Below are 26,999 nucleotides of genomic sequence, written 5' to 3'. Positions count from 1 at the left end.
GTCCTCGGTGCATGCAAAGAAGAACAAGGTGGACGGGTTGCTACAACTTGTTGAGCTTCTTCAAAAGGTTGTGCGGATGACTTGTTTGTTGTCCCATCAGAAATTTTCCCTCCTTTTCCTTCTTGGTGGCCAACCTAAAAGGAAAGAGAAAGAAAGGAATTAAGCCCACAACAAAGATATTAAAGCAAATAAAACATAGGCGGGGCTAATGCCAAATAAGAGTAAGGTTCTCAAATACATGGTAGCTACAACATGTGAGTGAGAAAGCAATTCAAAAAAAGGCATATTAACTAATACTTAATGCAAGAACAAGTTAAAGCATGGGTACATGACATGAAGAGAATGTTGCATCAAGCTTAATCAACAATTGACACAAACAAGATTAGTGATAAGCATGAGAGCATTTGGTCCCATCCTAACTCAATGATGATGAAATATAAAAACAAGGAATCATGAGTCAGGAAGGACTAAAGCACCAATCTTGTGTGTAGAGAAAATATTACAATTAATGCCAAACAAGTCACAAAGCACCAAGATTAACCAAGAAATTCTCAACAATTGAATATAAGAATCCAACACCATTATTAAAATAAGAAACTTAGAAAATAAAATAAGAACAAGCTATAAAAATAAAATTAAAATGCAATGAATGATAATATACAAATGCAACATATAAAAGAAGATGAAAATAAGAAAAATAAAGAGTGAAAATTTTGAAGAGAAAGTAAGAAAGGAAGAAAGAAAGATAAAGAAAATAGAGCGGAAAACAGGGGAAGCAGGGCGCGGAGGACGACGCGTACGCGCATAGCACGCGTATGCGTGCATGGCAACCGGCACGGGTGCGCCAAGTATGCCTGCGCGTCAGTGCGGGCACAGAATAGGCACAACTTGGGCACAACTCTCTGGTTTTTGTACCAGAAGTGTGATATGCACCACCGGCGCGCTTGCGCGCGGATGCCCGTTCTTTTTTTTTTTTTCAAAAATAAGGCACTCTCCTAATCAATAAGCATTCTAAAACAATCAAAATTAAATTCAACAACAAATCTTTTTGGTTTTTTTTTGAAAAATTTTCAAATACACTAAAAACAAAACTTATACTACAAGTAAAATGCAATTCAACAATAACTAGACTAATCAAAGCATGAATGCAACAAATAACCTATCAATAAAAGCAAAATGCATAAGAGTATAGAAAATAAGAAGAACTACCTACAATGGCAACTACAATCACTTATTAACCAAATCTAAAAGAGAGTGGAAAGAGTTTACCATGGTGGGGTGTCTCTCACCTAGCACTTTTAGTTTAAGTCCTTAAGTTGGACATTTGGGAAGCTCCTTGTTATGGTGGCTTGTGCTTGAATTCATCTTGGAACCTCCACCAATGCTTGGTTTTCCATTGTGCTCCAAAATTTCTAATGAGTTGCAACAAGTCTTGATGGAGTCCTTCACAAGCTAAGGGTTCCCAAAATTGATCCTCATATATACCCGGATCCCAAATCTTGTTTCTACACCCATCTTTAAGTTGATCATCACAATTCCAATTGGGTGAGAAGTGATCCGAATTCTCAAGTAAACACCAAAGCATCTTCCTAGACCCCTTTAGTTGAGAACTATACCAACCATTGCACTTAGACTTTAAGTTTCCAACCATAAGAAACCTTGATTGGTATTTCCACCCACTACTCAATTTCCTTTTGTTGTTAACCCCACAAAGAGCTCTAAGTTGCCCATCATTTTCAATCAAACCATATTCAAGTGGGAAAGTAAAGATTAGAGATAAGAATTTTACCCACTTGAATGTTATGTTGGATGGCGACTTAGGAAGGGACATCTCCAATGGTCTTGTAAGTTCCATTCCCTTGTGCTCTTCTTTGAATACCTCCACCTCTTGGCAAGCTTCTTCCACCTTCACCTCTTGACAAGGCTCTTCATGTCCAATTACTTCCTCACCAACCTCTTCTAGCTCTTCTCCATTCTTCATATCACAACTTGGAGGTAATGTGGAACTTGTCTCAACATCCACCTCAAATTCAAGAGGAGAAGATTCCTCAAATACCAAAGGATCATGTGTTGGTGTGGGCTCATCTCCAAGAGGAGGATTTGTTATTTGCTCACCTTCTTCCAATTCTTCATCATTTATTATATGCTTAGGAGGTTGCGCATTATCCTCCTCAACACCAAATTCAAGCTCATTGGAAGAAGGTTTAACAACTTTCACAAAATCATCAACAATGTCACTTGGTGTGGAAGTGCTCTCAAGTTTGGAATCCACCTCTTGTTCAACTTCTTCTAACTCTTCAACCACTTCTTCTTCTTCAACAATCTCTTCCTCCTCCACTTGTTGCAAGACATACCCCATCTCCTTGTCCTCATGTTGAGATTCTAAAATCTCCTTCATGCTCCTTTCATCGGTTGAATTCTCACATTCATCTGTGGAGATGCTTTGCTTGTTGCACGAGTCCCATGAGTCTAAGTTGGCTTTAATTTTGGCAAGGTTAGCCTCAATAGCTTCATAATTCTTCCTTTGGGCTTCCTCTTGCTCCTTTTGACGGATTATTGCTTGAAGCCGATCCATTTTTTCTTTGAGACGATCCGTTTGCTCTTGGATGGATGGATATGGGTGTTCTTCCATGGAGGGTTGTGGTGGTAAGGGAAATTCATTTGTGGTTGAAAGTTATCATACATGGGAGGTGATTCATCTTGGTAATAGTATGGAGGTGGTGGTTCTTGAGGGTATTGGTGGTGGAATTGGGGTGGTTATTCATATGGTTCATATAGTTCACAAGGTGGTTGGTATGGTGGATATGGGTTGGGATCATATGGAGGTGTTTGGTGATATGAGGCTTGTGAGTATGGTTGTTGAGGGCTATGTTGAAGGAAAGGGTCATATGTATATGGTGGTTGTGGTTGACAATCACAATAAGGGTCATCACATACATTAGATTGGTATGCATTAGGATTAGGATTATACCCACAAGAATCCGGAGGAGGTTATTGCCAAGAAGGTTGTCCATAAGCTTGGGGCTCCTCCCACCTTTGATCTCCAAATCCTTGATGCACATCCTCATTGAAGCTTCCATTTTCTACAACATAGTTTGAACCAAACTCATGGCCAAAGTGATAAGAATTCATGGTGATAAGAGAAAACAAAAACAATTTCTAATAAGAAACAAAGAAAATCAAATCCTAAAACTAATGAAGACTAACAAACAAAACCAAAAATCAAGCTATTCACAATATATACAATAGCCAACAATATAACACCATTGCAACTCCCCGACAACGGCGCCATTAATTTGATGGTAAAAATTATTGTTGGTCTAGATTTTCTTCCTAAAGAAAGGAATTACTTCGTTGTAAGCACAACTCCAAACCAACAAACAACTCTCACATCAAATTAAAATATGGTTTTGTCACGAATAACAAACTCCAAATAAGAATTAACCGAAGTATTTAAACTCCGGGTTGTCTCACAAGGAATTGCAATGAAGTGCATGATTATTGGCTATAAATGGGGTAAGGGGTTTTGATTTTGTGTTTTGGCAAGAAAATAAATGGCAAGAAAAGTAAGTGAATAATGAACTAACAAGATAAATGGAAAAGAATTCTTGGCTAGACATAGGTAATTGAGATCACCATCCTTGTCTACATACCAAATATTGATAATTATGAGAGGCCAAACTCATTAAGTCTACTTCCAAAAGTCTTAAGTACGTAATATCTACTCCTAGACTTGAAGTACGTCAAATGGCTTTGATCACATCAACCCATAAGTCCCAACCTACCTACTAATTAGATTAGTAGTGGGTTGGCGTCAATGAGTATCAAATTGATCACCAAGGGTTCTCAATTCATCAATTCAATGAGACCCAATGACTCAAGGTCACTCAATTCCCTTAGCCTAGGCCAAGAGTCAAGATAACTACTCAAGAACTAAAGGAAACATTATATCAAACACCTAGAGTGCAAGAAAAGTAAACATCACAAATTGCAAGAATTAATGAAACCCGTAACTAACATAAGCAAGAAATCAACACTAACAATCAAGATCAACATAAAAGAGCATGGAAACATAAAATTGTATTAAAAGAAAATTAAGATCCAACAAGGTTCATGAACATAAAAGCAACAAAATAAAGGAAATGAAAAAGAGGAACTAAGAAGATTAAGATATAATAACAAGAAATTAAGAGAGAAAGCTAAATCAAACCAAGGATTAAAAGTGGGATTTAAGAAAATTAAACCTAAACTACCCTAAATTCTAGAGAGAAGGGAGAGCTTCTCTCTCTAGAATTCTACCTAAAACATCATGAAAAACTAAACTAAGACTACTTGGTTCATTCCCACTTTAATCCTTGGGTTCAATAGCATCAGAATGGGTTGGATTGGGCCCAAAATGAGCTGCAAAATCACTGGGGGCGATTTCATTAAAGTGGACCCACGGGCAGAATCGGCGCACATGCGTACATGGCGCATGCGCGCCCCTGATCTCAAAGCAATATATGATAAAATTTATATCATTTCGAAGCCCCGAATGTTAGCTTTCCAACGCAACTAGAACCGCCTCATTTGGACCTCTGTAGCTCAAGTTATGGTCGATTGAGTGTGAAGAGGTCAGGCTTGACAGTTTTACGGTTCCTTCATTTCTTCATGAGTTCTCCCACTTTGCATCCTTTTCTCTTCACTTCTTCCATCCAGTACTTGCCTTATGAACTAAAATCACTCAACAAACACATCAAGGCATCGAATAGAATTAAAGTGAGTTAAAATCACCAATTTTAGGGCCTAAAAAGCATGTTTTCACTTTTAAGCACAAATCAAGGGAGAATTGCAAAACCATGCTATTTCATTGAATAAATGTGGAAAAAGGTGATAAAATCTCCCAAAATAAGCACAAGATAATCCACAAAATTGGGGTTTATCAATTATCACTTGTATTTTCCTCCTTCCGGTTCTAGATATTTGATTTCATGTCCCTTTCTCTTCTCCCTTTTCATGATGGCCACCAGGAAGGGTACAGACAGAGCCTCTAACAAGCCACCAGTGAGGAGAGGAACGAAAAGTACAAGCACCTTCAACAAATCAGCTGCTCCTTCAGATACTTCAGAGGTTGGACCAGCTAGACCGGTAGGCAAAGCGAATGGAGCGCTGTAACAAGCACCGATTTACATACCACAAGGAGCTGATTGTTGGCAACCACCCACCTGAGGAAGATCCAGAAACTCCGGACTCCACCTCACCTACCAGCACTGGGAGCCATGACGACCCCAGCTGTGGAGACGCTGTTACCAGCCCTCCTTTGTTCCTGACTGATGGCACCAAGGACGGTGCCAAGCCTTAAGTGTGGGGTCGGTTACCTGACTTCTGGAGGTAATTGCTTTTTCTTAACCCCAATAAGTTATATTTTTTCTTTCTTTTGTTAGATAGGATAGACTGCATAATAATAAGTGTTTGCATGTATGTTCGATTTGGTTGAAAAATAATAAGTTTCTTTTTAAGACCCTATTTTTGAAAATTTTCACTAATTCGAATTAAAATTGTGTTAAATTTGTTTGAAGATTGTATTTGGAACATGAATTATAGCAAAGAACACACAACCTGTGAGATTTGAGCTTGATTATATGGTTACACTATTTAACCATAATATTTTATTCTTGTGTGTTTTCCTCTCTATGATTGCAATCTTTGCTTTGTTCCATTCTATATGTCCATTGTTTAGTGTATTTGCATGCATACATATGATTGAGGCCATCGTTTATTATTAGCTCACTTATCCCAAATAGCCTACCCTTTCAATCACCTTTGTTAGCCACTTTGAGCCTTTTAATCCCCATTTGTTCTATATTTTACCACATCACTAGCCTTAAGCGGAAAAATAATTAATTACCCCAAATGAATCTTTGGTTAGCTTAAGTTAGAGATTGTGTATCAATTAAGTGTGGGGAACTGTGAAAACTTGGGTTGATGAAATGGTACTGTGTTTCATTGACAAAATATTGGGAATTTGGGTGCATACTCATATGAGACTAGAAAAATTAAAAAAACTCTTGTGCATTGATATGTTATGTCTGCTTTCATATATAAAAAAAAAACCCAAAAATATCCAGATAATTAAGTAAGTAGGTGAATAAGGGGACAAAATTACCCCAATGTTAAATTTAAGATCAATGCATATGTGATAAAATTAAAGAAAATTTGGTACATGAGTATGTGATACAAAAGTGGGAAATTTGGGTAGCTAGGCATAATTTTAGAGTTATATAGAGTATGTATAGGTTAGGTGTGAACTTAGACTAATCAAGGATTCAATTTATAGCTCACTTGGCGATACATATATCCTCACCCTTACCTTAGCCCCATTACAACTTTGAAAAGACCTCATGATGTTTGCATTGGTGCATTAAATAATTGTTGATTGGTTAGATGAAGAACAAAGTTTTAGAAAGCATGACTAGAGAAGACTAGAGTGGACTATCCTATACACTTGAGAGTTAGAGTGATATACACTACCAGTGAGGGTTCAATGCTTGATTCTATGTTACCTGCTCTCATAAGCTATCTTCTTGCAAGTTTACTTGTTTTTATTGTATGATTTGAATTGGTGAAATTTGATTTATATTTTCCTTGAAGAACTTGTTTACTTTTAACCAAGTGGACAGATGCATCTTAGCATATAGTTGCATTCATACATAGGTTGCATTGCATAAGTCTTACTTTCCCCTATTCATTCTGTTTGTCTCCTTGAGCTTAGCATGAGGACATGCTAATGTTTAAGTGTGGGGAGTTTGATAAACTGCTATTTTGTGGTTTATCCTATGCTAATTTGAGTGGTTTTTATCAACTCTTTACTCACTTATTCATAGGATTTGCATGATTTTATAATTCCTTCCCAGGTTTTGTTCTGAGATTGAAAACTTGCTTTCTAAACCTTGAATTTGTGTATTTTAATTCCCCTTTATACCATTCGATGATGTATTTTAATTTACAGCGACGCGTGCGTGATGAGATATTTTGGAGGAAAAATAGATTTCTCCCAAAACACACAAATCTAACCGGCAAGTGCACCGGGTCACATCAAGTAATAAAACTCACGGGAGTGAGGTCGATCCCACAGGGATTGATGGATCAAGCAATTTTAGTGGGTGATTAGTTTAGTCAAGCTGACATTTAGTGAATTGTGTGAAATGTAGCTAACAGAAAGTAAATTGCAATAAATCTTAAAGATGCAGAAAGTAAAATTGCAAGTAAGTTAAAGAACAAGAAAGTAAAATAGCTGAAACTTAAATTGCAAGAAAAGTAAATTGCATGAAAAGTAAAGGGGCTGGGGTGTTGGAAATTAAAAAGAGCAATAGATCACGCAACTGGAAATTTAAATTGCAGGAAGAATAAAGGAAATTGGATGCTGGGAATCAAAACAGAATTGAAATTTTGAAGTGCAGTGAATTAAAAGCAGCAAGAAAAACAAAGAGAAATCTCAGAGGGAGAATGAAACAGAACACCTTCAATTCTCCACCCAAGATTCAAAACAAAGAAAATTAAAGAGAGAGCTCTCAAATTCTAGTGCTCCCTAGTGGAGCCAGCCTTCCCACAAATATGAAAATGATGCCTTATATAGGCTTTACAAAATGGAAATGAAAATGAAATTAAAAACAAATTACAATTAAATGAAATTCCTATTTTATCTATTTCTTGTGTCTTTGAGTGATGATCATTTGGGCCCTTGCTCTTGATGGAATTGGGTTGATAAAGGCCTTGGTTGATTGCTCTTGGAGTTTGAAGAGGAACCGAATTGAACCGGGTTGAGTTTGCAAAAGTTGGACCAAAAGTTGGAGCTAAAGTTAGGGGTCTAACTTTGGCTCCAACTTTTCATAGCAGCCCACAAAACTTGCTGGTATGAACGTTGGTGCCAATGTTAGGGGTCTAACTTTGACCCTAACGTTGGCCTCCCTTATGCACATTTATGGGGCCAACTTTGTCCTCTTGTCATGTTGCCAATTTTATGCCCAATATAGAATATCATATATGGTTGGAAAGCTCTGAATGTCAGCTTTCTAACCCACTTGTAATCACTTCAATTGAACATCTACAACTCAAGTTATGATCATTTGAAGAGGGCATGGTCGCTGGCTTTGGTGTGCAGCGTTTGAGGTAACGTTTGCCTCAAATGTTGGCGAAAACGCCAGTTCTGGAGGCTCAAACGTATTGTCCACCCCATACTATTATACATTGTTGGAAAGCCCTGGATGTCTACTTTCCAATGCCGTTGGGAGCACATCAATTGGAGCTCTACAGCTCGAATTATACTCCATCGAAGGTGCAGAGGTCAAGTGGCCTCACTGCAGGTTGCCACCATGTTCATTTATGCACATTGCGGGGCAGTTTTCTCCCTCAATTTTAGTGTCCACCATGCAGTGCCATATATGCTTGGAAAGCTCTTGATTCCTACTTTCCAATGCTTCTTGAATCACCTCATTTGGAGCTCTGTAGCTCAAGTTATTCTTGTTGGAAGTATACCCCTTCAAGCTGTTGTGGTGTGTGGCGCCAACGTTAGCCTCAAAGTTAGGGGGCTAACGTTGGCGCAAACTTTTGCTCCTCCCTTTGTGAATTTCATGTGCCAACGTTAGCCACCAAGTTAGGGGGCTAACGTTGGCACAAACTTTTGGTGCCCAGGGGAGAAATTCATGTGCCAACGTTAGCCTCAAAGTTAGGGGGCTAACGTTGGCGCAAACTTTTGGAGCCCAGGGGAGAATTTTCAAGTTCCAACGTTAGCCTCCAAGTTAGGGGTCTAACTTTGAGGCTAACTTTTCACCCAAAAGTTTTTGCTTCCTGGTTCAACTTATTCCATTGTCCTCTCTTTACTCCTAGCCATTCCTTCTTGCTTCACCCTTTCTCCAAGCCTTCTTCACCTATCATTAATCAACCAAACACATCAAAGCTATGCTCAAAATCATGAGATATTCATTCTTTCATAATATGTGTCAATTTTAGCATAAAACCTCATGAAATAGCATGAATTCATACATGGTTGATTAAATCAAAGGAAGCATGAAAATCTACCCACTTGGCTTGCTTATGGCTCAAGAAAGTGCATAAAACCTATTGAAAACAAAGGAAAAAGCATAGAAAAACATGACATGGTAACATGTCATCACAACACCAAACTTAAACCTTGCTTGTCCCCAAGCAAGAAAAGAATCATGCAATAAAGATTGACAATCTAAGGCAAGAAGAATAGCAACTCAATGTTCATGGTAAGCTAGTTTTCTAAGCATGCTACAATCACAAAAGAAATGTAAATGATTGATGCTTCCATCTAGCTCAATTTATGAAATCTTTCTCTTATATTTCTTCCTTGAAACAAACTTTTGATTTTCTTATTTAGCTTCTCCTTTTTGGGTGCTTTGCCCCATGAGTTGATAACAAAGCTACGACTTCTAAATGCTTTGTTTTCAAGTATTACCACTTGATACATAAGCACCACAAGCATTTGATTAGAGGACTTCATTAAGCTCATTTTTCTTGACTCTCTAATCATTGATGCTCAGAGCCTTGAGCTTTGAGGGAGTGCTTTTGCACTTTGAGCCTAGCCTTGACTTCTAAGTGTTTTGTTTCCAAGCATTTGGCTTGATACATAAACACCACAAGTATTTAGCAAATAAATTGCCATTGGTACTCAGAGCCTTCAGCTTTCTCATTCTTTCCCTTTTTCTTTTCTTGCTTTAATTGTATTTGCTTCTTCAAGGTTTTCATGATTTTCAAAAGATTTCACAAAATGTCCTAGATGAAAACTTCAATTAAATAAAATCCAATGCAATTAAGCAACAATCAAACATACTAGCTTCCCAATACTTTTATGCACATGCTAAAATCTTCTTTAATGCCTTGTTTGTTTATGATCATGATACTTTGTTGCTTTTGAATTCACAAAACTCAAGTTGGTAATCATAATGACATAGCACCATGTTGCAATTTAGAAATCAAACTATGCCTTTTCATACACACATGCATACAGAGAAGGTACAGACAATCATGTAGTTTATGGTGCTTGAAACAAATGAGAGGAAAAGGAACTTTACAACCTTGCAGTTCATCTTCATTATTGTTGTCCTTTTTCCTCTATTCTTCCCCCTTCCCTTGCCAAACTCAAAATACTTGCTCATCCTCAAGCAATAATTAGAACAATGGCTATGGGGCTAAGATGTATCATGAATGTCTTACATAATGAAATGTTAGTAGCACATGTGTTTTAAGCAAGCAAAATTAAAGATAATAATCAAGGCACAAGAGACAGAGACATTGTGATTGCAAGCTTAAGAAGGTGAGCATAATACTTTGCATAAAGAATAAGTGGCACACCAAACTTAATGTGACACTTTCGCTTGGAATCAATGCAAGTATCCAGTAAAGATTTGAAGCAAATTGTGTTGCATAGCAACACCAAACTTAGAATGCAATCCTATGTCCATTTATTTGAATTAAAACCAAGCAAATGAAACTGTTCTTTATTAAATACAATCACTGAGCCAAGAATCTGTCATTAATAAAGCTCTCTTGGTGATGTATTAATAAACACAGCAAATAAGCAAACTAAAATGGAAGCATTAAAAACAAAGAATTAACTAAAGTAAACAGAATAACAAAATATCAAACCAAAAGAAAATTAACACTGCAAAGACATTATGGTTATGCAGACAAGTGGTGTTGCTGAACGATTTGCATAGAAAAATAGGTGGCACACCAAACTTAGAATCTTGGTGTGTCGCTTTTCATTTTTGATTTGATGCAATCATCCAAAAAGATTGAAAACAATTTGTTGCAAGGCAACACCAAACTTAGAATGTAACCATATGCCAATTTATTGAATTTGAAACAAAACAAAGAACGAAAGCAAAGCAGAGAAGAGAATTTGTACCTACTGTTGACATGTTGTTTACTTTCTTCCTCTTCTTCCAGTTTGTTAAGAGGAATGACTCCAAGAGGGGAGAAGTTTCAGTTATTGTCCCCTGTCTTGGTCTTCTTTCAACAAGCTCCCTTGTGAAATTGGCTTGATTGATCTTGCTTGCTGGATCAGGGGGAGGATTGTTTGCAGTTGACCTTCTCATGAATGTTGTCCTTGGTATCTTGGTCACAATCCTCTTCTTGGTGCTTTTGTCAATTGCCTTCACTTCTTGGATGTCAAGACATGGTTGCTGTGTGATTGTTGGAGTGATTTCTTCATTAAGGGCCTCTTGTATTGGTGGTTCCACGAGCCCTTCCTTCATGTGATTTTCTGCTTCACTTGAGTGTGGAATGACTTCTTCACTTTCTTGCTCCTCTACTTCCTCTTTTACACCCAACATTTGTTTCAATCGCTCTATCATGGGGGAGGTTTGTCGATCTTCCCAACATTTCTTCATCTCCTCGTCATACCTTTCAATCATGGATTCAAATGTTGAGGCGTTTTGGTCCAGGGAAGTTTGTGAGAGTTGTGAGTCTTCATGTTCTCTTGTCATCTCAGGTGCAGTTTCAGGTTCAACCACCTCATCCTTCATTGAAAGTTCACTTGATGCAGTGGCCTCCTTATCTTGCTTTTCCACTTCCTCACCCACACATTTGTCTTCATCCTCACTGGTTGATGGTTCTAAGTTTCCCCTTGTTTGCTCTAAGGACCCATTTATCTGCTCGAGGATGGTTTCTTCCCAAGATGGGGATTTTGTGTAAAATTCCACTAGTTTTCTCTGTATTTCAATGCCTTCATGGTATTCCTCATCTGTTAATTCAAGAGATGAAGGTCAAGAGTAATTTTGGTGAAGTGAATGTGTTGTGGTGAAGTTGTGTTGAGGGGTGTGGAATGAGTTGTGTGATCGATGGGATGACTGGTATGGATTTTGGAGGAAACTTTGTGTTGAGGCATAATCAAGTGATGAAGAACTTTCAAATGAGAAACTGGGACGTGAGGGTGGATGCTTTTCCATTCTTTGGCGATACTTCCATCTTCCATGAGGATAATGATATGAATCATTTTGTGGTGGTGGTTGGTATCCCATATGATTTTCTTTCTCATCTTGTGGTTCTGAAGCATGGCTCCATGAATTGGAGAGCCCAGAATTTGAAGTTTCTTGGTGATATTCCCATCCATCATTAGAGATTGGTGATGGTGGGTGATATCCCATAGAATTTGTTTGATCATAAGATGAGTTGAACTCCATTTGAGTTTTGTAAAACACACAACCAAGAAAAATTGAAATTACTCATATCAGAGATGAGAATTTCTTAGTGAGGCAAAAACTCAAACACCTTGGTTTCACTTTGAAACAGAAAACAAAAATAAAGAAAATGCTTGATCTAGACTTCTCACCCACTTAATCATTGTTGATCTAATCAATCCCCGGCAACGGCGCCAAAAACTTGATGAGATATTTTGGAGGAAAAATAGATTTCTCCCAAAACACACAAATCTAACCGGCAAGTGCACCGGGTCACATCAAGTAATAAAACTCACGGGAGTGAGGTCGATCCCACAGGGATTGATGGATCAAGCAATTTTAGTGGGTGATTAGTTTAGTCAAGCTGACATTTAGTGAATTGTGTGAAATGTAGCCAACAGAAAGTAAATTGCAATAAATCTTAAAGATGCAGAAAGTAAAATTGCAAGTAAGTTAAAGAACAAGAAAGTAAAATAGCTGAAACTTAAATTGCAAGAAAAGTAAATTGCATGAAAAGTAAAGGGGCTGGGGTGTTGGAAATTAAAAAGAGCAATAGATCACGCAACTGGAAATTTAAATTGCAGGAAGAATAAAGGAAATTGGATGCTGGGAATCAAAACAGAATTGAAATTTTGAAGTGCAGTGAATTAAAAGCAGCAAGAAAAACAAAGAGAAATCTCAGAGGGAGAATGAAACAGAACACCTTCAATTCTCCACCCAAGATTCAAAACAAAGAAAATTAAAGAGAGAGCTCTCAAATTCTAGTGCTCCCTAGTGGAGCCAGCCTTCCCACAAATATGAAAATGATGCCTTATATAGGCTTTACAAAATGGAAATGAAAATGAAATTAAAAACAAATTACAATTAAATAAAATTCCTATTTTATCTATTTCTTGTGTCTTTGAGTGATGATCATTTGGGCCCTTGCTCTTGATGGAATTGGGTTGATAAAGGCCTTGGTTGATTGCTCTTGGAGTTTGAAGAGGAACCGAATTGAACCGGGTTGAGTTTGCAAAAGTTGGACCAAAAGTTGGAGCTAAAGTTAGGGGTCTAACTTTGGCTCCAACTTTTCATAGCAGCCCACAAAACTTGCTGGTATGAACGTTGGTGCCAACGTTAGGGGTCTAACTTTGACCCTAACGTTGGCCTCCCTTATGCACATTTATGGCGCCAACTTTGTCCTCTTGTCATGTTGCCAATTTTATGCCCAATATAGAATATCATATATGGTTGGAAAGCTCTGAATGTCAGCTTTCTAACCCACTTGTAATCACTTCAATTGAACATCTACAACTCAAGTTATGATCATTTGAAGAGGGCATGGTCGCTGGCTTTGGTGTGCAGCGTTTGAGGTAACGTTTGCCTCAAACGTTGGCGAAAACGCCAGTTCTGGAGGCTCAAACGTATTGTCCACCCCATACTATTATACATTGTTGGAAAGCCCTGGATGTCTACTTTCCAATGCCGTTGGGAGCACATCAATTGGAGCTCTACAGCTCGAATTATACTCCATCGAAGGTGCAGAGGTCAAGTGGCCTCACTGCAGGTTGCCACCATGTTCATTTATGCACATTGCGGGGCAGTTTTCTCCCTCAATTTTAGTGTCCACCATGCAGTGCCATATATGCTTGGAAAGCTCTTGATTCCTACTTTCCAATGCTTCTTGAATCACCTCATTTGGAGCTCTGTAGCTCAAGTTATTCTTGTTGGAAGTATACCCCTTCAAGCTGTTGTGGTGTGTGGCGCCAACGTTAGCCTCAAAGTTAGGGGGCTAACGTTGGCGCAAACTTTTGCTCCTCCCTTTGTGAATTTCATGTGCCAACGTTAGCCACCAAGTTAGGGGGCTAACGTTGGCGCAAACTTTTGGTGCCCAGGGGAGAAATTCATGTGCCAACGTTAGCCTCAAAGTTAGGGGGCTAACGTTGGCGCAAACTTTTGGAGCCCAGGGGAGAATTTTCAAGTTCCAACGTTAGCCTCCAAGTTAGGGGTCTAACTTTGAGGCTAACTTTTCACCCAAAAGTTTTTGCTTCCTGGTTCAACTTATTCCATTGTCCTCTCTTTACTCCTAGCCATTCCTTCTTGCTTCACCCTTTCTCCAAGCCTTCTTCACCTATCATTAATCAACCAAACACATCAAAGCTATGCTCAAAATCATGAGATATTCATTCTTTCATAATATGTGTCAATTTTAGCATAAAACCTCATGAAATAGCATGAATTCATACATGGTTGATTAAATCAAAGGAAGCATGAAAATCTACCCACTTGGCTTGCTTATGGCTCAAGAAAGTGCATAAAACCTATTGAAAACAAAGGAAAAAGCATAGAAAAACATGACATGGTAACATGTCATCAGTGCGCGTACCTGACGCGTACGTGTGGATTGGAGTTTGCACGGCGACGTGTGCGCGTGCTTGACGTGTATGCATGACACGCAAAGATGACCAGCGACGCGTATGCGTGAATGACACATACGCGTGACATGCGCGACCTGCAAAAATCGCAGAAAATACTGAGGGCAATTTTGGGCTGAGTTTGGACCCAGTTTTCGACCCAGAAACGCAGACTAAAGCCAGGGGACAAGCAGAGACTCAAGACAACTTCTCATTATTCACTTTTCATAATTTTTAGGTTTTAGATGTAGTTTTTAGAGAGAGAGAGAGGCTCTCTCCTCTCTCTCTTAGGTTTTAGGATTTAGGATTTCTCTTAGTTTTAGGTTTATTTCTTCTCAATTCCAGGTTCAATGTTCCTTCAATTTAGTTTCTCTTCTACTTTTATTTGTCTTAGCATTCTAGTTTAGGTTTATGAATTCTCATGTTTTAATTTGGTTTTCTATTTAATACAATTTGAAATACTTCATATTTATGATTTTAATTTAGCTTTTTACATTCTTAGCTTGAGTTGAGTCCACTTGACTTTCCTTTATCCAGTAAGGGTTAACTAAGTGGGAGCAATAGCCAATTCTCATCACAATTAATAAGAATAACTAGGATAGGACTTCCAGTTCTCATACCTTGCCAAGAGCTTTATTAGTTATTAATTTAATTCTTGCAATTTACTTTTCTTGTTCCTTATTCAAAAACCCCAAAAATATAATTTTTCCATAACCAATAATAAACACACCTCCCTGCAATTCCTTGAGAGACGACCCGAGATTCGAATACTTCGGTTATTAATTTTTATTGGGTTTGCTTTAGTGACAAACATATTTTTGTATGAAGGGATTCTTGTTGGTTTAGAAACTATACTTGCAACGAGAATTTATTGTGAATTCTTTACTAGCAAAAATCCATTCGTCAGTAGGCCCCCGTATATATCTTGTATGTCGGCGCCAATGACTCCCCCTAACGAAAAACAAAATAATAATAATAATAATAATAATAATAATAATAATAATAATAATAATAATAATAATAATAATAATAATAATAATAATAATAATAATAATAATAATAACGATAACGATAACAATAACGATAAAAGCCAATACCGTCACGCTAGTGGAATACCAACATCGCCGAGTTGATCACGGGTATAGTTGCCAAGAACGGCATACGCTCCCATGCCCAAACAAAAAGCAGTATCAGTGGGCCATCCATTTCCTTGAAGCTGTATCGTGATGCACGACACAACGATCTGTATAGGTGTGCCAGACTGGCTGCCCCCCAACTGTACCCTGAAATCCGATGGAAATCCCGAAGTAGTGGTAGAAACTTCGAGTTCAGTGAAGTGGTCGACTTATCCGGAAACACAACTGTTCTGAGCACTGATAAACCACTATTTTATGGTTTATCTTGTGCTAAATTGAGTGGTTTTTATCAAGTCTTTGAACACTTATTTATACATTTTGCATGATTTTACATTTTCCTTCCTAATTATGTGATATAGTTGAAAACATATTTCCTAGGCCTTTAAACTGTCAATTTTAATTACCCTTTATTACCATTCGATGCCATGATCTGTGTGTTAAGTGTTTTCAGGCTTTATAAGGCATGAATTGCTTAGAGGATGGAAAGGAAACATGCAAAAGTGGAAGGAACGCAAGAAAATGAAGTTTTGAGAAGCTGGCAGCGACGCGTATGCGTGGGCGACGCGTACGCGTGACTAGCGCAGAAGACAAGCAACGTGTACGCGTGACGTACGCGTACGTGTGACATGCGTCACGTTCAGAAATTGCAGAAAGCGCTGAGAGCGATTTCTGGGCTCCTTTTGGCCCAGTTCCAAGCCTGAAAAACACATATTAGAGGCTGCAGAGTGGGGGAATCATTCATCCATTGACAACTCAACATTCATTCACATAATTTTAGGTTTGAGATGTAGTTTCTAGAGAGAGAGGCTCTCTCCTCTCTCTAGGTTTTAGGATTCTTAAGTTTAGCTATTTTCAATTTTATATTTTTACTCTATTTCAATTTAGTTTCTCTTCTACTCTTATTTGCTCTAGCATTCTAGTTTATTTATCTCTTGTTGATTTATTTATTTCCCCAATTTGGTTTATGAACTCCATGTTAGAATTGATTTTCTATTTAATGCAATTTGAGGTATTTCATATTTATGATTGCTTTCTTCAATTTATGTTATTGATGCTTGCAAATGGTTGTTTTGGATTTTATCATCTTTTATTAATTTCTATGTTTTTATGTTATGCCTCCCAAGTGTTTGAGAAAATGCTTAGTTAGATTTTAGTGTAGATTTCTCTCCTTTTGGCTTCGGTTGAGTAATTGGAGACTCTTGAGTTATCAAACTCCTTTGTTGATTGATGATTGAAATTTGCTAGTTAATTTGGATCCCTCTAAAGCTAGTCTTTCCTTAAGAGTTGACTAGGACTTGAGGAATCAAATTGATTTATTCACTTGACTTTCCTTCATAGTTAGAGGTTAACTAAGTGGGTGCAATGGACAATTCTCATCGCAATTGATAAGGATAATTAGGATAGGACTTCTAATTTTCATACCTTGCCAAGAGTTTTCTTAGTTATTAATTTAATTTCTTGCCATTTTATTTCCTTGTTCCTTATTTCAAAAACCCAAAAAGATACTTTTCCACAACCAATAATAAACTACACTTCCCTGCAATTACTTGAGAGACGACCCGAGGTTTAAATACTTCGGTTTATTTTTATTGGGTTTGTTATTTGTAACAACCAAATTTTTGTATGAAAGGATTCTTTGTTGGTTTAGAAACTATACTAGCAACGAGAATTTATTGTGAATTCTTTACTAGCAAAAATCCGTTCATCAAGCACGCAGAAAATATGCGCCCGGACGTACCACTCAAGAGACTCCTGAGTATCACACGACTCAGTGTCTCTGCACCGCCGGACCCAAGTAATATTAACCTTCCCCAACACGTGATCTTCAGGACCGGGCTCCTGACCAAAACACGCAATGCAGTTCTCCAACAAAAACTGGTGACTGCTATCTGATCTACCCGTAACGGCCTCCCCATTAATCAGGAGACCAAGAATATAGCTCACATCTTCCAGCGTCAACGTCACTTCACCGACCGGAAGATAAAATGTGTGAGTCTGCGGCCTCCAGCGTTCCACCAAAGCACTCAGTAATGCAGAGTGACCTCTCATTTCGCCTACTCGCGAAACGTATTGAAACCCAATCAATTCCAGTGCCGTTGCAGCTACCTCGTTAAAAGTATCTAACAGATCCAATTTTCTGGGCAAAAATTTCTGATAACCTACAAAAAAAAAAATTATTAAATTCTAAATAATATCAGTTAATAATTTGTTCAAAAAAAATTAGCAACAATATTTAAACGGTATTATTATTATTATTATCTTCAAACATAATAATAAATTATTAAAAAATTATAAATATTTATCTATTATTTATTAAACAGTATTATTAATTATTAAAAATTAATAATAACTTATTTTCACTATCATAACCAGTATTTTAAACAAATAATAATAATTACTCAAATATAACAATGATAACAATAATAATAACCATTTATTATATTATCTATATCCTAAACGATATTTTATTAACAAACAGTATCACTTATTATTAGAAAATATTAATACAGTATTAAACATAATAAATTTCTTTTTAATTAAACATTGTTAAAAAAAACTATTTACTAAACAGTATTATTATTATTATTATTATCATTATTATTATTAATAATAATAATAATAATAATAATAATAATAATAATAATCACAACAACGTAACTAACACTAACAATACAGAGAATAATTTGCCTAATAATAATAATAATAACATAATAACAGTATTAAAAAATTTAAACTGTAATGAGAAATAAATAACAATGTACTATTAGTAATAATAATATTAATAACCACAATACTACTAATTACAACACAAATAAACAAAATTCGACTAAATATATATATATATATTTATTGTTAAATATTAAAAAAAATTACTTACCAATTGAGGATGATCCAAATACTCAATAATATATTCTTTCAATTTGGTAAAATCACGCACCATTTTTTTTGTATGTACTATACACTTCTTCAACAACACTGTTTTTTCACTGTTAACTCTTGCTTCCTCCCTCTCCTTCAACTCTTCCTCACCTTGCTTTTCAGTAACTCGTTTTTTACTTTGCTCTCCTTCCTATCTGCGTTTTCGTTTTTATGGACCAAGCTGAACACCCTTTGAGAACACGTGGCGCGCATGCAGCTAGCAAGCCTGCAAAACGCAACTTCCGTTTGGCTCTGCTACGTTGACAAACGCAGCCTGCGTTTTGCGCCGTCCCATGTTGGTCAACAGCTGTTCCGGTCGGCATGCAAGACACGTTTCGCAAGCTAGTTCCTGTCCCCCCCAATCGCAACCTGCATTTTACAACAGCTGCAGATTGTTGATTACCCTAAATCCTAAACCCTAAACCCTAAAACATTACCTGCATTTTGCAGGTTTCTGATCGACGCAGGTCTACATTTGTGGACAACACACCATGCATCCATATATAAGTTTATCACTATTCTTTTATCCATAACCAAATTAATTTCTGACACTCTTAATTAAAATATTTTTTCCAAGCAAAACGCAACCTACATTTTAAGCTTTCGAGAAAAAAGTTCTAAGCTTCAAAATCACAACCTATGTTTTATGGGCTGAAAAATAAAAAGTTGACACATAAAAGTAAAACGCAAGCTGCATTTTGATAATTCCAAAAAAAATTGAATATAGTGCCCTCAACAAACGCGGGCGCGTTTGGACCAAAACGCAACAAAAAAAAATTGAAAAACAGCAAAAAAGCAAAACGCAGGCTGCGTTTATTTAATTTCATGCAAAAAAATAAATAAAAAACAAATAAAAAATTGAAAAACAGCAAAAAGGCTGCGTTTATTTAGTTTCATACAAAAAAATAAATAAATAACAAATAAAAAATTGAAAAACAGCAAAAAAAAAGCAAAAGGCAGGCTGTGTTTATTTAATTTCATGCAAAAAAATAAATAAAAAACAAATGAAATGGGTAAAACGCATGCTGCCTTTTGAACTGACACCATAGCAGTAAAAATTTGTTACATATGTCCATTTCATTGCACTACACCAAAATTTTTTCCATATTTTTTTCCATAAGAAAAAAAATGAGCCAGTTTATAATTCGACTGGGGCCAACTTGGAGTAACCCAATTGGCATCACCTTAGGTGGTTAGGTGTTCCCCTCTCCCATGTACCCAGTTCAATTCCCACATGGTACCAACAATTAAAAAAAAAGAGAGAGAGAGAGAAAAGAAAAGAATTCAACTGGGCCAGAATATGAAACTCCAAGAACAGATAATTCATTTTACAGAGGAGGCCAGCAATCCACAATCAATCACACAATACCACTTGCCTAGTGTTTCCAACACTTTTACCCGTCTCTTGAGCTTAATCTTTCAACTTTTTATATACGTTTCTGAAGTCTTTGTTATGCTCAGAAAAGAATGCAATCTTGACTAGTTCAACATGAAAGTGAAACCGTGAAGAAAAAAGGACGACAATTTATAACAAACTCTCCCGTAAAAACAACGAGGACACAATAAAAATTTATATCCAAATCAATCTCATAATGCCAGGAACAAGTGAGAGAAGATCTCAGCAAAAAATAACATTATTCAACTGTTATTGAGTTATCCATCCTCAGCATGATCAAGATTTCAAATCCATATTCTAATAGCCTAACTCATTTCTGCTCAGGCTCTGGCTTCTCCAAGAAGGTCTTCTTCAACCAGCCCCAGGGCTGTAAATCATTCAAACAAAGATACATTAGAAGTTGCACAACCATGCTTGGAGAAGCAAAATGCCACAATTTTGACACAAAACTACAAAAATGTAGAGCCATCCATAACAATAAGAGAAGAAGGATATCTAAAAAGAAGTTTGGAAAAACTAAACAAACACTAATTAAGACTCGAGCAACTGGCCTTGACAAACAGGTCTATTAAAGAGCATATTATATGGATTTCGGAGACACTTCCACATTCCCTAAAAGCTCATTATGTATGCTCGCTTCAATGAAGATTGAAGAGAGAATGTTGAATCCAACAACAATGCAATCGAAAGCAGATCATATGAGACAGTTTTTGTTGGAAACTTGTAACACAGAAGATTTCCACTGCCATACAAATAAAACTACAGATTAAACTACCTGTCAATCTTGTTTGGTACACCATAAAACCATACAGAAACTTGTCAAATTCAAATATATATATAATCCAAGGCACTAACCGAAAATTCAAAGAAACACCGTGGGTAAACTATTGTACTGATACCTACATATCTTATTGAAACGTCAGAACCAAAAGAAGAGAAGAAGAGACCATAGAATGAATTAAAATCAGATTAAGACAAAAGTGTATCTTCAATTCTTCATACTAGCTTCAACGAGCAAATGCTAAAGAAGCTAAACCCACCTACCTATCTATATCCCAGCTTGCAAACACAGCGAGGAACAGACATGCAAAACAATGGCTTCATTGTTTATGAAAAATTGAATGAGATTACAAACTGAAATCTGTATTCACTCACAAATCTAAATTACAAGAACGGTATACAACAGCGTTGTGCACAGAGATTCAGATGCGATTCACTATTTCATGTGGAATCCACAAGTGAGACTACTCGAAGAAGCAATTGAAAACAGAATGAATAAAAAGGAATATAAGGGCAGAGTTGTTTCGAAATTGATGTTGGAAACAGTGGATCGAGAACGGAATTTCATATCAGAATGAGAAAATCTATAATTGAATCTAAGCAAAACCAGGTAATTAAATTACATTTGCAGAAATTCTTGAAAAAAGACATGATCTAATAAATGAAAATATGAACGAGATGGCGATAGAAATAGAGAGAAGGGATGTTGACCTGAATTAGGTAGAGACCACCGGTGGCAGCGGCGACACCCCACATGGCGGCGGCTTTGACGTCCGTGGGTTGAATACGAAGCTTAGCAGGTAAACCGGCCATTTCCCTCAATCCTCAAATCTCAAATCTCAAATCTCAGAAGTCGGAATACTAAGATGAATGCGAACCCTAGCAGCAATGACAAGGATCTAATAAATAATATTCTCTTCTTAAATTTATAATTATTCTAATATATTGTTGAAAATTGAAACAATAATAAGCTTTTTTTTAACATTATTTTAAAAAAAAAATAACTATTTTTATCCACATAAATTACAAATGCTTGCTAAACTATGTGAATACTCACATGCAGTGTTTTTATGTAGGAGCAATCCTATATAATAAGTAAATATTATTATTTTTTGTCCGTATTTAATTAACAATAATTTGTACTTATATTTACATACGTTTTACACATAAAAAATATATAATTTACACTTATATTTACTAGAAATTTACACATATAAATTAATACAGTTTGTATACATGAATCAATACAATTTATACTCATATTTTTTAGAATTTGCACACATAAATTAGTAAAATAATAATTTAGTGTTTGTGCTGGGCAAATGATAGCTAAAAATACTAAAAATTGTTGGTCCCAAAAATTTCTCTTCATGTAAAGATAGTTGAAAATTCGTTAGATAATAATTTAATTAAATATGTCAAATTATCTAACAATTTTTAATTAACAGTTTCAGATGAAAATAACTGCATGAGTTTTTACCACAAAATTATCCATACAAAAATGAAATTGATTTTTGCAATAAGATTAGCCTTATTTGTCAAAAGGATAATGTTATGGGTAAGAATCCAATTTTTCGTAGTATAATATTTTAGATTTTTTACTATTAAAATTTACAAAATCTAAGAATTACGGTTCACCTGACTTAACGAGGCGGGCTCATATAAAATATAAAAATAATTTTCCAATAAAATATTTGTTCATATAGGACAAAATGGTACTCCTTAATGATAATATTTAATTACTGGTCCAAATTTATTCGCTAAAAAATTTTTACTAGTATTTCTGGATCAATTTAACTTCACCAAAATATTTTAGAGATATTTTAAAACTGAAATAATATATGACACCGATATTTCTTATACTAATTATCTGCTTTATCTAGTACAATAAAAACCAATTATCAAATAATTACACTTTTGATAATTATCCTCCAAAATTTAATCTTAGTCACATATGTTTCCCTTCATACATTCATCCCCCTTTTCTCATTTATCATCTACCACAAGTTAATTTACTATTTGTTTAAGTTGTTACTTTTTAAATTTTAAGTTATTTGCATATTACCCTTTTAAATTATAAATTATTATTATTTGTTTAAGTTGTTAATTTTTAATTTTAAGTTGTTACGATTTGTGATGCTACTAATATCTAATAGCGTTAGCAAACCATATCGTGTTTGGAATGTAACTTGAACATTATTAGCTGATGGAATACTATATGAGAGGAGAAAAGCATTGAAAAATCAAGGTATTTCACTAGGTCTTTTTTTTCTATATCAAGATTGTACTCTCTTATTACTTTTATTTTTATTAATAATAGGGTAAAGTATACTTTTTATTCCTAAGGTTTGACAAAAATTTCAAAAATACTCCTAAGTTTTATTTTGTTTCAATTTTATCCCAAAAATTTTCGATTTGCATCAAATATATCGTTGACGGCTAATTTTTCAAAAAATTTAAAACCAATTCAACAACAATTTCATAAGAACAACCATCAACACAAGAAAATCATGCATAATTTTCATGCACTATTGTTAGATTGGTCTTAAATTTTTTGAAAATTTAGCCGTCGAGGATATATCTAATGCAAATCGAAAACTTCTGGGACAAAATTGAAACAAAATAAAACTTAAGGTTATTTTTGAAACTTTTGCCAAACTTCAGGGACAAAAAATATACTTTACCTTTAATAATATTAATAGTCTTTATTTTAGAATTACTTATTAAATATTCATAAAACCATCATGTGCTTTTGCTAGGACTAAATATGACTAATGATGAATTGAAAAACCTCTGCCTTATTGAGATTGAGAAGATACTCAACAGCAATGTGAGATCTTTAAGAGACTATCTATTAATGACATATCTTGATTTGTGTGATATTCGCCTTTTTCAGAATAAGCTAATAGAGGATGAGTTAGCATATAACACAAATGAGTTAACTCATACAAACTTATATACGAAACAAAAGATGACTCATGAGCAAAGGTTAATATTCGGTGAGATAGTCAATGTTGTTATTGCAGACTCTAGTGGATTTTACTTCGTTTATGGGTATGGTGGGTGTGGTAAGACATTTATTTGGAATGGACTTTCTTCTGCTATTCGGTCTAGAGAAAAGATTGTTTTAAATGTCACAACCAGAAAATTGCGTCTTTTTTCCTACGTGGTGGTAGAACGGCTCATTCTAGATTTTCAATGCCCATTATAATTATTGATGAATCTACTTGCAACATCAAGCATGGAAATTTGAAGGATGACTTGCTCATCCAAAGTAGCTTAATAATTTAGGATGAAACTCCAATGCTCAATAAAATGTGCTTTGAAGCACTTGATCAAACGCTCAGAAATTTTATGTTAGTTACTGATCAACATAAGACACATCAACTATTTAGTGGTAAGGTTGTGGTTCTAGGAGCGGAGGTGATTTGAGACAAATATTTTCGGTAATTTCAAAAGGGAGTAGACACGATATATTATCATCAGCTATTAACTCATCACATCTGTGGTCATTCTGTAAGGTTCTGAAGCTGCATACAAATATAAGGCTTCTAATGTCTTCTTCGGATAAACAAGATGGTGAAATGAACAGATTTGCTAATTAGATACTTGATGTTGGAAATAGAAATATTGGTTCTGTTGTTGGTGATGAGTCAGAAGTTAACATTATAGATAATCTACTGATTACAACTACTGATGATCCTCTATCTCATTCGGTATACTTTGCATATCCAAATTTGTTGCAAAACATGTTAGATTACAGGTATTTTTAGAGTAAGGCAATTCTTACACCAACGCTTGAGAGTGTCAAGAAGGTAAACGACTTCGTCTGGACAATCTTTCTAAGGATGGAAAAGGAATATCTAAGTTCTGACACAACATATCAAGCTGATGAGAATGAAAATGTACAACAAGAGTGGTTCACACCAGAGTTCCTAAATGACATCAAATGTTTGGGACTACCCAACCACAAGTTGACTTTGAAGCCAGGAGTCATTATAATGCTACTGCGAGACATAGACCAGACTTCAGTTTTATATAACGGGACAAGGTTAATAGTTAACAAACTTGGCAACAACGTAATTGGAGCGACGGTAGTGACCGGTAGAAATATTGGCGACAAAGTGTACATTCTAAGAATGAACTTGATCCCTTCAGATTCAGGATTGCCATTTAAGTTCCAACGGAGACAATTTTCATTAACAATGTGCTTTGCAATGACATCAATAAGAGTCAGGGTCAATCATTATCACATATAGGACTTTACTTGCTAAAATCAGTGTTCACCCATGGACAACTTTACATTGTTTTGTCAAGAGTTAAGAGTCACAGGAGCCTCAAGGTTCTAATTTTGGACGAAGACGACAATCCAAAGTCATCAACAACAAATGTTGTGTTCAAAGAAGTTTTTAATAATATTTAGCTAAGAAAAATAGTATTTTCATTTTAATAATATGTTATGATTACACTTTTGTACAAATATTTACTGTAGATATAACTAATTTATCTATAACTCTACTTTCAGACTTGAAATGAAATATGTAATAGGGAACACAACATCATATGCCAATTGCTTTTCTAATGAGGTTAGTAAAATACTATGTTTTCGATAAATTTTCATTAGCCTTTTGATATAAAGTTTAGTGTAAAACTAACATAGTACTATTACAGTTATATATGTTCTTATTTTTTCAAGTCTCTTTCTTTATGGTTCAAGAATATTATAGGCTTTAAACTGTTCCATTTGCATTTTACTTTGAGTAAAGATAAAACAGCATATTCAGTACTTTATTATATAATGACGATAATAATGTTATACTAAACTCGGGAAATTTATGATTTACAAATATTATTTTTGATTTAACATGTCAAATTAAAATGTAAGTCCGTGCATCGCACGGGTTTAACACTAGTATATAGACGTATATACAACTGACAACTTTCCAAATACCTGGTTCATATAGAAAATCCCTAAACTAGTGCCCGGACTAATAAAAGAAAAGAAAATATCAAGTCCTATCCCTCAAAAATGCTACAAAGGTGAAGGAAATCAAAGTCTAAGAAATAAAGATCATCTATCCTACATTCTTTTCACCATCGGGACACAACACTGCAGGAATCTTCTCAGGACTAGTCTCGAACATCTTCTGTATGGTCTGACAACACATACTTCTCTGGTACCTCTCTGAGTATATCTCCAGTGGCGGTAGTCAAAACGAAATCCTCCATCTGTGGGGAAAAGGAAAAAAGAAGGGGTGAGAACCTATATGGTTCCCAGTAAGGTGGCATCGTGAAAACGCATTTCTTGAAATCTAGAGTTCTTGCTCTATCGTAACAACTCGCTTGCTAAGTCTCTCGACTACTTTCGTATCGCGGGCTCTAAAATAACTCTTTCTTGGCATCTTTCTTTGAGATCAATGTCGTTCCTACACTATTTTCCATGACTATTTTTCCTAACTTTACTAGCTTATTCTAAGCTTTAGAGAAAGTTAAGTCATATAATTCTAAAAATACAGACAAAATCAGAAAATAGAAGATTAACAATAATCAAATAACACATAGCAGAAAGAATGAACAGGAAACAACCACAATCAAATGTGCAAATTTATGATGCATGCCTGTTCCTAATGCAGGCCATGAGCTCAGGCGTCGGTTGTCTACCCGCAACTCGACGTTACTCGGAGCAAACTCCGAATATGATTTTCTTACTGTGTCAGTCAGACACATCGGTATCATCATGGGCAAATGCATGTTAGTTAGGATACCTTGGCATCACGGTTACCCGTTTCAGTTAGGCCTCATCATAATAACTTTTCAATGTGCATCACAGTAGGAAACAGTTCTAACAGTTAGGCGAACATTCCCGCATTCGCAACTTTAGGCTATCAGCTAGGTGGGCACTTTTGCATTAGCAATTTGGCACAAAGGCCCATTCAAACATACAATTCTCATGAATAATGATCCATTTTCAATTATCTCTTTAATTCATTCTCATATCCTTTCTTTTCATCATACTTCCGCATCACCTTATAGATATGCATACCTCCGAATCACCACATAACTAAGTATACCTCCACATCACCATATTATTAAGCATACCTCCGCATTACCTTTTAACTTTAAACCTTTTTAGGGACAACTTACATTCTTATTCATTATCCTGGCTTGTTTAGCCTAATACCTCATTGGC

General features: G+C 35.8%; 1 protein-coding gene and 1 long non-coding RNA gene across 2 annotated transcripts; one reads left to right on the top strand and one right to left on the bottom strand.

Moving 5' to 3' along the window:
• Positions 1-20,137: 20,137 nt before the first annotated feature.
• On the bottom strand, positions 20,138-21,663 carry LOC148581177 (uncharacterized). Its single transcript, XR_015907422.1, has 2 exons — positions 21,521-21,663; positions 20,138-20,396 (listed from the first exon to the last, which is right to left on the bottom strand). It is a non-coding gene; the product is annotated as an uncharacterized LOC148581177 (long non-coding RNA).
• Positions 21,664-23,576: 1,913 nt separating this feature from the next.
• On the top strand, positions 23,577-25,068 carry LOC107620798 (uncharacterized). The gene is made up of 3 exons (XM_021114598.1): positions 23,577-23,917; positions 24,435-24,525; positions 24,583-25,068. Exons 1-3 carry the CDS (start codon positions 23,577-23,579, stop codon positions 25,066-25,068), a joined length of 918 nt encoding a protein of 305 aa, XP_020970257.1.
• Positions 25,069-26,999: the final 1,931 nt, after the last annotated feature.

Source organism: Arachis ipaensis, chromosome B10 (assembly GCF_059453495.1).
Source record: "Arachis ipaensis isolate K30076 ecotype BB chromosome B10, ASM5945349v1, whole genome shotgun sequence".
Classification (NCBI taxonomy): domain Eukaryota; kingdom Viridiplantae; phylum Streptophyta; class Magnoliopsida; order Fabales; family Fabaceae; genus Arachis; species Arachis ipaensis.
Note: the sequence above shows the minus strand (reverse complement) of the source record. Positions and strands in the feature narration are given on the sequence as shown.

Excerpts from the sequence above, each read along its gene's own strand:
- LOC107620798 (XM_021114598.1), top strand. The coding sequence starts at position 23,577 with ATGACTAATGATGAATTGAAAAACCTCTGCCTTATTGAGATTGAGAAG. Across the intron at positions 23,918-24,434 it reads GGACTTTCTTCTGCTATTCG|AAATATTGGTTCTGTTGTTG; the intron begins GTCTAGAGAAAA and ends TGTTGGAAATAG. Across the intron at positions 24,526-24,582 it reads ATGATCCTCTATCTCATTCG|AGTAAGGCAATTCTTACACC; the intron begins GTATACTTTGCA and ends AGGTATTTTTAG.